Here is a 17,837-nt window from a genome sequence, read left to right on the forward strand (position 1 = left end):
TTAGGATAACTTGCACACCGTCTAGGGCAAGACTGCTTTTAGCAACAATCGTGCCGTCCCTGAGTAAGAAGTCACGAAACTTTTCTCCTGAAGCTCAGTTATGCAGTTATAATTATATACTAAAATAATCTAATCCATCCCACACCACAGAACAGCAACAAGCCTAAACTGTCCCTTACGAGAACATGTAACATCTGCTACGGTTTGCAAAATCATACAGTGGGGGGGAAAACAAAATGCTAGTTTAGGAATCAGTCAAAAAGTTCATTTAAATATGGGTTGTGGACAAATGTACGCCTGATGAATGACACATTTCAAGTATATGCATAATAAAATTAAGTCAATCATGTTATTTCACTGGAAACTGCAGAATGAGTTTAATAAATACTGCTTCCTCTGAGAAACGGGTTACCAAATTCTGTACAGAAATTGTTTTAAAATGAGACCTTAAAAAAAATAAAGAAAAAGAAACAGGTAGGTAGTGCCCGTGTCCCTCCATTTAAATCTGGTGCACATCACAAAACAGCCCTACCTGGAGCTGTGAGATTATGAATACAGCACAGCTCCCATTCCCAACTAAACAAAAGGTAACTTCAGAACATTACATTTAACATGTCACACATGAGCATTTGAATTTCATGTGAATACTAACGCCTACCTAAAGCAGAAGCAGCAGCGGTTTGAAAGATACTGTTTTCTTCACATAAGCTTCCAAACCACAAATATGCTTAGTGAAATCAACTAAAATTGGATTTAGAAAGCCTGAAAAATAGCATACTAACTTCATATGAAGTTATAAAAGTTTTTAGATGTGCTTTTTTTTTCCACATAAATGAAATAGAAAAGTTGAAAAGGGTTGATTAAATAGAGCAGGCAAATGCACAGAGTAAATGAACAGGTTTGGTTTTTTTGTTGTGGTTTGTCTTTGGGTTTTTGTTGTTGTTGTTTAAATGACTGGTCCAGTATTATCTGCTTTAGGAAGTTATAATCCTGTAAAAAATTGTGATCAACGACTGTAAGAAACATGCAACTTTGACAGCAGTTGAGGGCTTTGCTGCAAGACAGAATGTGAAGTTGCATTTGCACTAGGTTTCTTTTGCTCTTACACTTGGAACAGCTGAGTTGATGACATAGTCTGTATTAGGGTGTTTTAGAAAAACAAAAGAACTTACAAAAAGGAACTTCAGGTATACTACAACTTATCTCTCCATACTGCTAAATGGCTATTATGATACGCACCGCCCTTCTAACAGGTCAGCTAGAGTCTGTTATAAAGCACTGTAATAAAGTCCCATCGACATGACTTCTCTGTACTTGTACACCACTTTCCTCCCCCAACCCCACCAGAGACAGCTGTATCTGTAAATCAAATGAAGAAACTTGGAAAATTCTATAATTATATACCTACCACTGACAGCATAAAGAACAAGAATTATTCTTTCAAAAAGAATATAAAAGGAATTCACTGGGAGACCTGTACACTAGATACGGATTTGAAAAGACAGCATAACCAATACATTGGAAACTATTAAGTCAGCACACAAGAAAGAGGTATGAGGGCATCTCCTGACTTTCACATTATTTATACTTCTGAAGCGGTTAGATCACTAAAGAAAACCCTAGGCACCAAATAGCATACAAATACTACAAATCCGTAACCCAGCAAACAAAACCAGAACCATCTGAGATTTCATCTAATTTCTGACAACAGGAAAAGAAAAAGGAGTAATCTGTGTTTGTGCAAAGGATTCTTTTTCCAAGATATATCAAAGCTGACATACAGATCAGCTGAGAAGCATTTGCACTGCAGCAACTGCTGCTACCTAACTGTCAGCCAGGCAACTAACCATGTTTTCTATAATGAGATTAAGAACAATTCAAAGGAACTTTCCATAGAGACTACAGCAGATGTTTATTTTCTGGTTTTAGCACTGTATCTGCCAAAGATATTTTGAGATTAATTGGTTCTAGCAGTTGCATACAAAAAAGGATATGCTTGAGTATCAACTCTGTTGCCTTCAAACATATGGGGGAAGTACATGGCATTGGCTGTGCAACCACCAACGCCACACAACTGGCTCTTCGGGAGTTGTACCAAGGATCTATGAGTCTTCTACAAACACTAAGAGTCCACTTTCAAACTGCCAAAGGCAATCTAAGTAATGCAATTTAAAGAATACTTTCACAAACCTAGAGTCAACCTCTACTACAAACAAATCGTTTTCAACACTAAAGGACTTTTCTGGTCCCCCTAGTCCAGAAAATAGTCTTGTTACCAGCCCCTCGACCTAGCAATTTTTAGAACCGAGTGGTAAAGTCAGAACTGGATGTCTTGCCATGTTCCTGGAAGTTCTATGTAGTTTAGAGGAAAGTGAGTAACAATTTGCAGTGCTATGGGTGCTGCGTTTTTGACTCCATGTCAAAAAATTTTCTTTTTCCCAGTGTAACCAATATCAGTCATTTCAGCCTAAAAACTTTGCCGCTGACAGTATAAAGAGTTTTGAACTACTTGCATTTGTAGTCTGGACCAAGCATTCGTACTATGGATCAGCCTAAGGACCCTACAGCAGTACAGTAGCTGCAACAAGCCTTCAAAGGGGAGAAAGGACACTGAAGTAACAGCCAAAGTTAGCTCTGGTACTAGAGCCGTGACTTTTTCTACATCGCTTTCTTATAGTAGAGCTAGTACTTCTCAAAACCCATGAAAAGAAAGTAACACTGGCAACATCTCAAGAAGCAATTTTCTCCATCTCAAGGCTACAAAGAGCTTACAGAAGCTTTCTACCTGCAGTTCATTATACACTTAATACAATTTTTTCCCCCATTATGAAAAGAGAACCTGTTCTGAGTCAAGCTACATCAGAAGCATGGAAGGACTTCAAACTCCAGAAGTGAGTTTTTAATCAAGACAATTATTGTTACAATTAGCTCCTTACACTTGTAACGTTTGCTGCAAGAGCCCATCAATCCATTCAGGGCAGCCCGAACTGGCCTGACTGCACATTTATTTTGCTCCAACATCACAAACCTCACAATCAGGATGAATCCTCTTACACACACTGTAAGCATCCATTCAGTGAAAGATTAGCATAACATTAAGGCCATCTGAAGTACAGAAATGAACTGCATTGAATGTTTTATTGTGCAACCATTCAGTTATGCACAAGAGGGAACAACCCAGCCAAGACATCTGGCACAAATTACTATCATCACAATTTTTTGCACAATTTTAAGAACTCTGGTCAGCACCTGCATGTCAACATGGAAGTCACCAGGCACTTCCAGGACCTACTCTTAAAGAAAGCCAGTCTGGCAATACTGAAGAACCAAAATACCAATCTGCTTCGGCACAAAATTAAGCGGGCACAGAATACTCCACCTTCCTTATAAAGCTCAATATTACAAGGCTAAATGTTTAGAATATTTTTTTTTTTTAAAAAAAGGAACGGGCCTATTTAAAACAATATTCCTCCCTCTGTTCATAAACCTAGTATGACAGTCAAGAGATATCCCTCTACCACTTGTAGCTGGCTATTCCCTTTTCCTGTCCTGGCTCAGAGAAGCTGAAAGCATGAATTAAATCATATTCACGGCTGTCCCGATTCACCTACCTGATATAGGGATCCCTCCCAGACCTGTGCTGTGTTGTGGTGGGAGGTTCAAGTCCAAGAAATTACTATTTGAGGTGGGATTTGCTGTGTGGTTCAAGTGCATGATGCTATTGCGTGGGAAGGCCATCCACGGATAGCGAGCCGCTTGGCCTGGAAAACTGAAGGAGTTGTAAACTGCTCGATGCTGTTGAAACTGTGGGAACCTCTGTGGCATGACTGGAAAGGTGCTACTGAGAGAGTTGGCATTTGTGGGTGCAGCAGGATGCAGGAATCCAGAGCCTGGCCCTTTGGCAGTTGTAGTGTGTGGGGTAGGATTCTGAAGAGATGTGGGCGAGAGGGAAGGTTGGTCTTGGACTGACAGTTCCTTCTCAATCAGGTCTGCTAAGGCTTTGCGGGTGATGTCAAAGGGGTCAAACCCTAAGTCGTCCTCTTGCTGTTTGGAGGAACCAAACCCAAAAGCCGCTTGCCAGTCTGTGGAGGAGGATACTGGTATAGTTTCTGTCGGAGAGGAGAGGAACAGGATTTAGAACAAGAATTAGTAACTATTGATCCATACAAATATTTCAGCCTCAGTGTATCTGAATCTATGTTGCTAGTTATCCTTCATATAATACTTCTTTACACATTCCCCAAAGACACCTTATTCATCAGCTTAAAATGCCATTTTCAGATCAAACTGCCATAGATTTCTATTTAAGGTGAAGTGGTAGAAGTAGCAGATAGGACCTTTACTGCAGAATTGCTCTGTTCCTGAACTACACAAAAGCCTTGTCAAATTAAGTCTTTTCAGTAATAGCACCAAGTAGAAAGAGACCAACACACACTTGCTTAGAACCTTCTTTACACCCATATTACTTGATGAAAGCGTGGCCAAGCAGAGCTTAAATAAGGTTGTTATTCAGTTCAATATTTTGCTTTCAGTATTAATATTGTGCTTCAGCTGTGCTTTGCAAGAAAGGTGGGGAGGAGATGTTCCCTCTCCAAGGGGGAACCTCCGAGCAGTGGTTAAAAAAACACCAACCCCCTCCCCGTCTATCATTATGAAGAAAAACAAGCCAATTCTTGAGCAGACACCTTGATAAAACAAAAGGAAATATGGAGCTGCATTACAAGACACTGTTAAATATTTTGAGGCAGTGTTGCAAAAAAAAGGGTTATCAGCATTTCCCTGCACTTTCAATCACTACTTCATTTCATTATACTTTTTAAGTTTCTCATTCGGGTTCGGTGAATGCTGGGTCTAGTTTCGCAGTGTTTGTCCTCAAAAGCGTGGCAAGGCAAGCCGAGGAGTCCGAGGTAGTGTGACTCACAGCATTAGCTCCCTCTGCTGGCAGGGAGCCGGCTCTGCTGCTTTAAGGAGTTCAAATTACGCTCAGTATCCTCGCTTAGAGGAGAAATCTACGCTTCTGTTTTCACTCTAAAATCCATGACAATAGATAAAAAGAGTTGCTAAACAGAAAAAAACCTGTCGTCTGTATTCTTATTTAAATAACAATCATACATCTTATGTTAATCCCGAAACCAACAAGATCTATACTGCCTGGAAATTGTCTCTCACTGCTACTCAATCCTAACACTGTGTATAGTACCTTAGCAGCAGGTAATTTCCTTGGTAATAAATATTGTTTACAAACAGGATTATGACATCCAGAAGTCAGACAAATATCAAAAGATGACTAATCACTAAAGTAACTGTGTCCTAAAGTATCGTCTCCATTCTATTTATTACTGCTATTGTTTCATTTAATTTTCTAACAATTCGCTCAGATTTATAATCTGTGAGCTTTTAAATACTGTTAACCATTTCCAAGACACTATAAATACACCTAAAATGATGTTTCATTCATACAAAGTGGTATTTCACAGGGAAGTACGTGGAAAATACAGGTATCTTTCAGTTGATGCAATTAACCATATTTTTATCTTTTCTAAATGTATATAATCTCATTCCAGGAAGAGAAAGATTAAGCACCTTCAGATAACTCTGCAGGATACTAAAGAAAATTCTGAATTCCACTGCATAGTTTCTGATATTAGAATTACAGATTATAACAGATTATTACACCAATGTATACTAACACCATATATATTCCCCACTCTCAATAAAAACCTGTAATATTATATATTAGGCACACATGTCACATCCTATTATTTAGACAGGCACATGGCTAAGAAAAACTCAAATAAGCACTCTGGTAATTTAGTCATGCAGCTGGAAAACTCTGTAAAGTTTTTTAGAAGAAACCCATACGTCAGTGCAATTCATTTGTAGTGAAGGGATAATTTTTAATCATTCGTGAAGGTGGGGAAAAAAAACAGTATGGAGCAAGTCCTGGAGTTTTTCGTTCTACACAGTTTTAGTCACCAGTCGCAAAAGCAAGCAAAACCCAGTCATGTAACCTGTGTACATACCTGATGTGAAGAGACTCTGTGGTTCTGGTGCTGTGGGCCAGTCATTTGAAGACTGTGGAGAGCTGGGGAATGGAGGAAGCCCACTAGGGATGGGGTTAGGGTGCCGAAAGTTGTCAGAGAAGAGCGACTGTGATTCTGTTACAGCCCCTTCAAAAGGAGACCGTGCACTGTGATTAGATGAACTGATGGGTATGACCGGATTGGGTTTTGTTAAACCAGGCGGTGGTGAAGGTGTGTCACTGTTTGTTATCTACAGGCAAGAGAAGAAAAGAAACAATTAGGACATGAATATTTACATATAAAATATTCTTCACTATTAGGAGTTGAAAAATTTCCTCAAAACTTTTGGCTGCAATTAGGTTAGTTAATATATAGCTCAGTACAAGGTCAAACAAAAATAAACATAAAAACCTAGCAGGAGCATTTTTTAGTTTTGTTTAAAACTATGATACGCTTCAGAAAGTACTTGTTTCTCCATCTCCAAGTTGCACAAAGTCCTCAAACTCAATTCTTACTTACACAGCATTTATCTTTCTCTTACCTGCTGGGAGCTGTCACCATTTCCTATACTGAGGGAATCTGAAGGTTTGTCGATAGGGCTGCAAAAGTGGGAGGAAAAAAGAGACAATATGACACTCAAGTATTTAACGTGAAAATCAAAATTTGCTTTCATAGTGGTAGAAAGGCCTTGAAACAAAGACAAAGCAAAATTAATTAGGAAGAATTATGAAGGAAAAATGTCCACTTATTTATGAGACTAGCTTTTTTAATCATAAGCATTCCAATCATTTGCTATATACTGTAATACTTGCTCCCAACACTCTCTGCTCTGCTTGTTGACTGCCCTGTTAAGGAATAAAAGAAAAGTTTTAAACATGTTCACAGTAACTCTATGCCATTCAAAAAAACAGGACTCTTGTACTATGGCAGTATTCCATAGTAGTCAGTTCCATGTATGCTACTACTTCAGAGAAACTGGGAACAGATTCGCTTTCCAAATACCTAAGTTGTCAGCTCCCATACAAGTCCCCAATAAATCTGAGGAGAAATAAAAGATTAAATTAACCATTTAGTTCCAGTGGGAAGTTAAGCTTTCCACCAGCCTTCAAGCTTTAACTAGCTGAAATTAGTTCCAAGGTTAAGAAAACCAAGTTTCGAGATGACAGAAGGGGAAAAACGCAGGAAAAGACACAGCAATAAAAACTGCCAACAAACATAAAGAGACTAAAAGATAAGATACAGCAGAAAACCAGCTCAGAAAGCTATTCACTGGGAATTAACATGACTTGGCTGAAATGGCACATCTCGGGATTCAAGATTCTGACAGGCATCTGTGAGTTGCCTTCATTATGCTATATACCACACTAAGGAAACGGTATTAGGTCCAATTCAGATTAAAATCTCTGCTTTACAGCTTCAAGGTACTTTCATTTTTATCTGCCCATAAGAGAAGATGCACCAGCATCAGGTCACACAGCCCAAAACACCAGTCCTATAAACAAGGACCAGAAGTAAGAACATGAATTTCAGCTCCATTAAGAGGCCAGAATGTGATACAAGTCAAATTACAGGCATGATGTGTTAGCACAAGACAAATATATAGAGAGCAATTATTTTAACCAGGTGCAGACTTCAGATTCTAGCTTACACCTTGTTTTCAAACACCCCTCGCTGCTGCAAAGTGTAAACATTGCATAGAGCCACATATCAAAGTCAAAAATTCGTAACATTGCTTCCCCCCCATATTCATTCTCCCTATCCCAGAATAACTACAGTCAAAACCCAGCAGAATTGATTCTTCTCCATTCTAAAGAAACTGTGTAAGAGTAATCCATCAATAACAACAATTTTTGTGCAAAGAAACACTGATTGAGTCGGTATCTCAAAAAGATAACTGAAGTATTTATGACTACAAAAGAAAAAAATCAGAGGAATAGACTTGCAAACAAGCATTACTCCAGTAGATTTACAAATACTTTCTACTCAGTGGTCAAACAGCATGAATAAAGTTCTTCCATTTGGAACAAACTGCCTTAGCGTAGTGATTTCTGAATACCTATAGCATAAAAGTTTGCTGTAGACTCTTCACTGAGCGATCGTTCTAATTGTAGAGCTGATATTCCAGCCAAAGTCATCTCTGAAAGCTGCTGACAGAATGTCACAATGCTGCAGTTTAAAAAGCTATGTGTAAGACAACTTTTAATGACAACTTAAGTGCTGAAAGTGTTTATTATACTTGAACCTGCCTAAGGAGCCTTTAATTGCGAGACAGCCTTCCAGGCCTCAGGAAGGAACAAGATTCATTATCTATTGGCTACAGTATTTTTATCTACATTTAGTACTTTCTTTTCAGAAAGGGTAAAGGAGGAAGCTGCATGTCACTACTGAAATGCAACCGCAGGACCTCGGATCACACCTCAACGGGACTGCTATTAAGCCTAACAAGAAGGTACCACTTTCAAACAGCACTCACAATGTTCATGCATCAGTTCAATATTGATTTAAAATGAAGATCAGCTACCTAACTGGCAACAGCACTTCTTGAAATATTAGGGTTTACCTTGTTGTTTTCCAATCCAAGCTCGGAATGAGCCCAACCAATATTACCTAAGGAGGTCCATAAAAACCAAAACAGCACAATCACATACTACCATCGGAATTGCAAGTGATGCTTATGATGGAGGACACCAGTTCTATTCAAGGAGGGCACCAAAACAGGAAAAAATGTTGGTCAGCAATAAGGAAATTACTGCAAGCAGATGAATTACTTTCTCTGCACCAAGAAGCCTCAGTTGAATCTGCTGCCCCGTTGTTCCAGTTACTGAGTGATAATCAGGGATCCCTTACCTCTGCAGTTGTGTTTTTGGAACACACCACTAAAAAGATGACAGGCATTCGGTCCTAATATTTACCCTCCTTCTGTTGAAGCTTTTCAAAGTGACAAGCCTCCTGATGTATAACACCTAGCATTTTACTTTTGTGGAAGGTTCTGGATAGAAAGGAAGGGCTCAGCTCTGGCTGGGACCATGCAGCTATACAAGCTGTTGGTCTCCGGTTATTCAGTTCCCCTCAGCCCTTACCTGTACCATCACCTACTAACTTCACGGTAAGGCTCTCCCGTGCAATCTGCCAATCAGTCTTTTTGACACAGGCTAGGCCAAACCCAGCTTTTTGTGACCTGACCAGGATTTGAATCCAGCTCTCCAACCAGAGAGAAAGACTGGAGAATCATTCCCTCCACACCAATCAGTGAGAGAGAAAGCAAGCTATCTGAAGTATAAAAGGCAGCACAATTACCCGAAATCTGAGTCTGCACCATCTGGAGTCATGTGTTCTGGGTCTGTGCCATTTTCTAATATAGGAGGCGTTTTCCTGTGTTCCATTGTTAAACCGTTGGCTGATCTACTTGAACTCTGTAATGATGGCCAGGCATCTTTGTTATTACTGTTGGGTCTGGAAAAAGGCAAGAGTAAAAAAAAAAATAAAAAAATAAAAAAGAGTTCAAGTTATGAAGAAAGTGTTTTTAAAAATTGTAAGCACTGGGGAAACGAATCCTTGTGCCAGACAATCCATAAGAATAGATTTATCTGGATATTATTTCTCAGATTTTAAATGGTGATGACTTCAAAAAAGAATTAGTAGGATAGGGAGGTGACAGAGAAAACTGGGGGGAATTCTGTTTTCTTCACTAAATAGACAGCTGCTCTGCCAACGCTGAAGTCCAAACTTGTCCATTTTGGGGGTGAGGAAAAAAAAATTAAAAAAAAAAGAAAAAAAGAAAATCCATCAACAGCTTCAAGTATCCAGACCTACACACACCTCATTTAGAATTATTTGCTTTATCCCATAAGTATTTGTAAGTTCCATAAACCATGAACTAAATCCTTTTTTTAAGAAATGTTTTATATTCCAGGCCCTGTCAAGCCTGGCCCCAGCAGATGAAGTTTGTGTTTTACGCCTACACAAGAGTCCACAGCTTTACTAACAGACCATGAGACCAGTCAGACCAAAACAGTGCTCAAGTTACTGCTCACTTCATTTCTAGTTTAAAGCCCTAATTACTTCCCTCTTATAAAGTAACATTAAATTTCATTTCAGAGTGCATATTAGATCTGAAAGAAGTTCAAGACAAGACTCAAAGCCCAAGTTTTTGCTGAAATTAGCTACATTTTATACAAATTGAAGCGAGCTCGAATATCATCTATAACTGAAAGCGTTCAGATAGTGTTGTCCACTAACCCTACAATCTTACTATAAAAGATTTGCTTTAGTGTTCTCTAGTGATTTAATATTAACTTTAGCTTTTCATTTGCTTCAATTAGGATGCTGGGTTTAGTGTCCAAGTGCTGTCTTCATAAGGAGCAAACACTCAAAAAAAAGTTTTTAAATACATATGTTCCTTCTGATGCCCCCCTTCATTAATATGTTCTTATTACATGGTCCAACATTTACTCCAACTCTCTAGGTCAATTTAGTAAGTTCACAGTCAGAATCCAGAAATTCCTACAGCTACTTATAGCAACACAAGTGTTTTCTACTCCTATTCAGACAAAATTGGTATCACTCGCTACCCTCAAATCTCAGTTACTATTTTAAGATTTGCTATTCTACCTCCATCTTTTCTCATATACCTATACCATAGGTACACAGATGAGAGTCTTGACCTGATTTACAGATCTTATCTTTGCTTTGTACACATTTGAAGTTAAGTTAGAGATAGCGAGTTGGTAAGATATTGAACATCAAGGAATGAAGACACATCATCATCAGCGCAATGTCAGTCATTCAATATTCTCACCCTTACAAAAATGAGCTGTAATCTAGATATAACAAGACTTTCAATCCATTAACAGATTTATTTTAAATACCAAATTTTAAGTCTGCTGCACTGCAAAGCCATCTCTATACTAAAACTAACTTTAAAATTTTACAGTTAAAAAGTCAGGTTTGCATCCAAGGAGAACGGTAAAGAGAAAGAAACTGGTTTGCGTTTTGGTGTGGTTTTTTGAACTTAAACAAAAAAAAGCCACACGCGCAAAGCTGCATGCTTCTAAAGGGTTGTTCTCTAGAAAACCTGCAAGTGCTTAACAAGTATTTCCACTTGTAGCATAAGAAGGCATTCATTTCAGTTCTTTAGGAAAAAGTCAGGGCAGGTGGGGAAGAGCTTGATCTGTTTTAAATGTAGGATATACCTCTAATTGTAAGAGAGTCACCATGACTATCAGGTGATGTAACAAGAGACGAGTACCCACACACGCAAAGCGGCACTGGGGGATTTTAACATTTGCCTCCAGCAGCAAGAAAAAAGTTTCGCGAGTAGGATCTTTCAAATTACAACACAACTGTGAAAAAGCATTTATGCACAGTTTAAGAAACTGTTTTCTACTACTGGATATTTGTAATTAAACATCTACTATTTAGAACTCAACTTCTGTTCAATTCCAGAGTGAAAGAGAAATCCTGCATCCCAGAAACACAAGAACCACCACAAAATTGTCAGAGGCTCCGACAAACTGCCAGAAATATTAATATTGTATCAATGAATCACACAAAAACGAGAACCTGACTGGGTAGAAAGCTGTGAAGGTGAACACCACACATTCACCAGCTCCCAAGCTACATTTTGTACTGATGAGACACGACTTGAAGAAACACTTCAAAATCCCAGCTGCAAGAAATTCGCTTTGCAACCCAAAAGGTGGTACCTAGCCATCAGCAAAGAACAGGGTCTGTGTTGTGATGATGTTGTTCAGCTCACAAGAGAAATTAACTCCAGATCACTTGTTGCCTTTAGAGTAACATGCCATGTTTTCCAGAACTGCCAAAACATGAGCACCACAGGCTGGCCAAGCTCCAATTCACAATTGCTTTCTGAAGGCTTAGAAGTTCGCTGCCGTTTCAGACAGAGCGTTCTTTCCTCACTGGTATCGTTTGTTTTGTTGGGATCTAATTAGGTTTCAAATTAAGATTCATTCAGACTTTGAACATAAAATAATCAATACCCAAAGGCAGGAAGTGGTGTATTTGCTTTACTTGCTGCACCCTACCTTCCAAGTCAATACTGAAGCAGTGCCCAAGAAAGAAGTGGCACAGTCCTTAAGAAAAGATCCAAGCGGAGGTCCAACCGCTTGCAGTCAAAGAGCATATGACACTTCCTCCAGCAGTTAAATAATCCCAGTACACCAGCTGGGATACAGGTTCTCGGAATTATATTCTGCTTACTCAAGCTTCATTGGCAATATTTTAGATACAGTACCCTCTTTCTTGCTTAAACTGCTGCGCAGTGATGTGGCCAGTGGCAGATTACTGTCTGAAAAATTCAGTAGTGAATAAACTGGCACAGCACACAAACCCTGATTACAAGGTTAAGGTGCATAGAAGTGCAATCTAACTTTTACATTCCACTCTGCCCATCTCATTATGAAAATCCTACAAAAAAGAGTGGAGGAAATAGTTAATAGTTTTTCTTTCTTTATCTTGAGTATGACATGATTTGAGTGGATAATTCAGATAAGGACTGATGACCTTAGGCCTACATTTAGCTTTGTGTGACTATGTACTCATATGGACAGAAATCTCTTCATAACTTACTGAACTATCTACTTCAACAGAATATTATTTTTACAAGCAGCAATAAGTAACTGCAGATATCACAACACAGTGAAAAATATATCATTTAAGTTTACTAGATGAAAGCAAGAAATTTTTTATTCACATCTTGTGAATTCTTACCCACACAAAAGAAATGGATTTTACTTTCAGTTCCCAAGGCCTTTGCACCTGATGTAAGGACTGCACTATAAATCATGATGTAAAAGACAATAAAAAACACGTACCAAGACTATAAGGTGTCTCAGTTGTGAGAGTACGGACTGCATTCATCATGACACCATACCAAGAAAGCTGACATCTGGTCTTTAATAAATGTTATGTGTTTACGCAAATATAAAATACAAGGTCTTCTTTCAGAATAAAAATACCTCCTTCTGAACTAGTGATCCAAATGCACATGGCAAAAACCCATTTCCTTATTTAGTAAGACTCACACTCACTTTGTATTGGAACAAAGCGTTGCGTGTCTCTGCACGGAGAAAACCAGTATCAGTGTTTATCATGTAACAGCCACTAAAGAGAGCAGGCAATTCAGGGGATGCAATAGCATTAAGAAAAAGTTTTCCTTGGGAATAACTAGAAAGGAAGCACAGCCAGGCATTCCAGCATCAGTACTTACGCATCGTACCTCTGCAGTGCTGTCACTTTGTTCTTGTTCTTGTCAACTGTACCCGTAGATAACTGGAGAAAGTTGGGGTTTAGTTTGTATAATTCTTGCAGTAGTTTCTGTTCATATTCCTGGTGCTTACCCGCCTAAGGAAAGAGAAACTCACAATGAATGAATACTGGTTTAATATGCATTTCATAGCTCTAAAAAATATTTTTATATGTAAATGTACGTATGTACACCCCAAAGCTTAGTAACTGAGCTTTAACAACTTAACAGGTCACTCCTGACAAACTCAAAACCGTGCTTCTCAGTCTCAGCACAGATGTGAGATCAACGAACCTAAAGCTTGCCTAGAAATCACTTGCATGTACTGACCAATTTATAATTTGAGACTTCTAAAGCAGAAAAAGTTACAGCCTTATTGGAACTTGCTCTCCAGTTCTAATCAAGACCTTCACAATATACCTTCTGAATCACAAACAGCTAAATCTCCAAGGCAGTCTGCATTTGACGTATCAACCATACTAAGCTTTTCAGAAGATGGGAAGGAACAAAGACAGTCTCTTAAACAAAAAGTTCCAAAATGGAAGCCATTTTGTATTGCCGTAATGAAAACAGCTGAGGTGGTCTGAGTGTTAACTATCACGTGACAAGGAGTATATTCTGAGCAATAATTGATAAATCATTCTTTTAAATAACCAAAAAATCGAATTATTCTTTTAACTAATCAAATTAATTAAGAACAATTTCTTGCTTTCAGAAATTGAGGAGGCCCAACCCAACTCCAGAATACTGAATCTGGTGAGTGACGGAAGAAAGTATTTTTCAGTGTAGCTTATCTATAAGATTTTGTGGCTACATATTCAAAACAAAACCAGCAAGATCCACTCCCCTCCCCAACATTTAAAGTGACATCTGAAAAAAACTTCAAGACGAGCATTCACATTTTTTGTAGGGTGTTATACCACTCCAACCAAAGAATTACTATTTGCAAGTTACATATTGTAAAGAGTTGAATCAGGACGCAAAATAGAACAGTGAATTTGAAGCTGTCGACAGCTTTTATCTAGAGTTTCCAGATACTAAGAGATGTCTCTTAGCAAAGGAATGAAGTGCCAAGACTTATGGTCAGGCCTTCTGAATCTTAACTCTGGAACACATATGTTATTATTTATCACATCTTCAGTATTTAATTAAAAGCTCTCTCACACCACTTGTACACCTAAAAATTAACATTTGTACATTACTTATTTCACTCCCTTTATAAATGTTTTGTTGGAACAGAAATGGAACTGATGCACAGGTAATGTGGACATCTTCCTAGAAAAATATTATGACCCAAAAGAAAACTATTACTTGTTTTTTAAAAAAAAACCAAACTAACAGGAATTTTGGACAAAAATTCAAAAAAAAGCACTGCTGAGAAACTAAATTCCCTTATGGGTTCTTTTAGAAGGGCAACTGCATATCCCATTTGAATACTCCAAGTCAGTCAAACACTATAAATATCTCCATTTTTTTGCTACCAAATTCTCCAGTTCTCCAATTACTGGTTGATTCTGAACCTCTCTTTCTCTATGTAGTCCATCTATACAACAGTCAAAAAAGACATTGAAACAACTGGTGTATGCATCATCTTACCCAACTTTGTCAGTGTCTACACCCAAGCTACTACCTACAGTAGAAAAAAGTATGGTTCTAGAGTATGGTTCACCTAAATGCAAACTTTGAGATACACTGCACCCTGGAAATGATTCTTTCGCCATCCACTATGAATAGAATGTAAGCAGTGAGCTCAGGTGCACAGATCTGCACTGCAAACATTAAGCAGCTGAGTAAGAAGAAACCTCCCTGGATATCTCATCTTGCTTAAGACTTCAGTGGTAAAAGACTGAACGTCATCATCAAGAACAACAGGCCAGTCCTAAGCTCACCTACCTGTCACATACATGTAAGAAAGAAACAAGACCTTATATAGGAGTTGGCAATAATTGTGCTTTATTTATAACAAGCAATCCAGAGGCCAAACTTAGCATCTCCAGCCTACCTTACCTAAATTCCCAATTTTCAAAGACTTCCTGGAGTTCTACCAGCTCTTTTAAGTTTGTCACAATGTTTGGATCCATTAACAATTATTGAACCCAGAATGTAAGGTCATCCATTGACAATTTTAATTTTTTTAAATAGAGAATCAAGCTCCATGACAATGAACATTCAAATCCCATTAAATGAATCTGTAAATTCATTGACACGAACCCAAACTCCAGAAAGCTGGTGCACTGAAAGCACAATGCACTTTTCAATAGTTGTGTAATTTCCAATGATTTCCAAGAAAGCAGTATGAAACCAAGAAGAAAGTTTAAGGAATGTAACAAGGAACAGGAAAGGAAGATTTATTGACATCAGCAAGATCACGTATAATCCACTCAAGACTTCTGAAGGAACTCATATGTGAAACTGAACTCCTGGTCAAGGTATGTAGCTTATCAATTATAACTGCCAGTTAGGCCAGAGGACTGACAGATTGCCATTGCCTTCTACAAAAAGCACTGTAGAAAAGATCCTGTGAACTACAGGCTGCTAAGTACAACGTCCTTCCTAAGATTATAAAGTCTACCTTAAAAAAAAAAAATTAAAAAAAGTTCAAGGATAAGCACAATCTGCTGGGAATGAACCTGAACATCTTCTGTAAAGGGGAATCCTACTTCACTAACATGATGGAATTTTATGATAGTGTCAATAAGCATAAAGAGGATCCACAAAGCTTTCAAAAAAGCCTTCGGTAAGGTTTCACATCAGAAATTATTTACAAAGCTGCCCTGGGACAGAGGAAAGGTCCTTGTGTGGATTGATGTTGGTTCAAAGATAGAAAGGCAAAGTTAAGACTTACTGGTCACTCTTTTAGAGTGCACAAGCAAGTGATGAGGATCAATGACTGGCATCAGTTTTATGCAACACCACCAACATGCATGAGAATGGAGCGAACAGCAACTTCTTTGCTGACAATACCAAGCTCTTCGGGTAGTAAACTGTCATGCTGATAATGAGGAACTCCAAAAGAACCCCAGAGAGCTTGGCAAACAGGCAAAAAAGTGGCAAATAAGCTTCACCAGAGACATGTCAGGTAACACAGCAAGGGAAAAGTAGCCTAGACCATACTAATGCTCTATTGATCCGTGAACTCGCTGTTACAGTTCAGAGAGGAGATACTGAGGTTACTGCCAACAGATCTCCGAAATCGTTAGTTGATTATGCACTGTCAAACAAAAAAATGTGCTGAGCATCATTAGGAAGACCACTTAAAGAAAAAATACACCAAAAAACCCCCACACCACACTACACACAAAACACTGAGGACTGCTATATTGTACTCTGCTTCCCCCACATCATGAGTATGATGTGTCTGACCTCTGCATCTCAAGGAGGACACCGTTAGAAGGTACAGAGAAGGGCAACAGAAATTATCACAGAAAGGGAGGAACTGCTTTACAAAGAAGTTGAAATGCCCAGAAACTGTGTGCTTTGGAGAGAAGGCTGAGAGAGATAAGATCAAGTTTTACAACATCACAAAGGCAATGGATAAGGTGAGTAAGGGTTTTGCTTTCAGCAAGTACTACGCTAAGTTTAGGGGACACGTGACAAAACTAACTGGAGATCAGTTTAACACAGGCAAAACAAAGCACTTCACAGAACAGGTGGTCAACTTCTGGGTCTTGCTGCCACAAAAGTCTACAGGGTTGATAGTATCAGCAGGTTCAAAATGGATTAAATAAATTCGTGCCTGACAGCTCTATAAAAAAAACCTAAAAAGCCTAGACAGGAATATACTCTCAAACATGTATAACATAACAGATCTAGGTGGTGGGAAAAATACAGGGAACTAACTGAACAGGGAAGGTGGCCTGGTTTGCAAGTTCTCCTTGAATTTTACCTCCTATTGCCATTATCTGTAAAAAAGTATATAATACAGGGACCATTCCTCTGAAACAGCAGGGCATTTTTTTAGATTTATGAACATGTAGCTGAAATCCTCAGAAATAACTACTAACTTGTGGAAAAAATGTTTAATAGACATGGACATTCTTCCTTAGTCTCTGGCTTACATCAGCCTAACATAAGGAATAAAATGGACTTGTACAACATTTGCACTAGCAGTAGGGGTGGGGACCGCCTGCTTCATGGACAGACCACATGCAAAAATTACAGCATGGATGCAAGGCTGGCATATTGAGATTGAGTTTAAAAGCTTTACCATACCTCACGTAGAGGGACAGATCTACATACAAAAGACCTCAGAATGCACCACCTTTGAGAAGGTAAAGCTATCCATTTCCTTGCTTCCCTACCCTAGATAATAAGCATTTTGATGCCGAGATAGTAAAAAAACTCCCTGCATCAGTATTTATGCTCTGTTACAGTCACCCTCAATGTTTTATTTCCAAATGGTTTCTACACCCTTCACAGGCTTAAGGAGGTATCAGAATTCAGATAGCATGGTCAAATCACAGTACAATAATTAAGCCATGATAACTGCCCCCTCCCCCCCCAAAACTACAGGAAAATCCAGATCTGCACTAGTTTCTTTCACAGAG

The 17,837-nt window shown here is 38.6% G+C and overlaps 1 protein-coding gene across 5 annotated transcripts in view; it reads right to left on the reverse strand.

Annotated features, from left to right (window-relative positions):
* CNOT4 (CCR4-NOT transcription complex, subunit 4) overlaps positions 1 to 17,837 on the reverse strand; it is a 44,995-nt gene that overhangs the window by 14,539 nt on the left and 12,619 nt on the right. For 2 of the 5 annotated variants that reach the window (XM_009708111.1, XM_009708113.1), the window contains exons 6-9: positions 13,264 to 13,388; positions 6,565 to 6,622; positions 6,024 to 6,273; positions 3,612 to 4,109 (exon numbers count right to left, since the gene is read on the reverse strand). In XM_009708111.1, the coding sequence (XP_009706413.1) occupies positions 3,612 to 4,109; positions 6,024 to 6,273; positions 6,565 to 6,622; positions 13,264 to 13,388 (931 nt within the window). Of the gene's footprint in view, positions 1 to 3,611; positions 4,110 to 6,023; positions 6,274 to 6,564; positions 6,623 to 9,320; positions 9,477 to 13,254; positions 13,389 to 17,837 lie in introns of all 5 variants that reach the window. The other 3 variants (XM_009708110.1, XM_009708112.1, XM_009708109.1) reach the window with 2 other exon arrangements.

This window comes from Cariama cristata, unplaced genomic scaffold (assembly GCF_000690535.1).
Source record: "Cariama cristata isolate BGI_N322 unplaced genomic scaffold, ASM69053v1 scaffold29979, whole genome shotgun sequence".
Taxonomy (NCBI): Eukaryota; Metazoa; Chordata; class Aves; order Cariamiformes; family Cariamidae; genus Cariama; species Cariama cristata.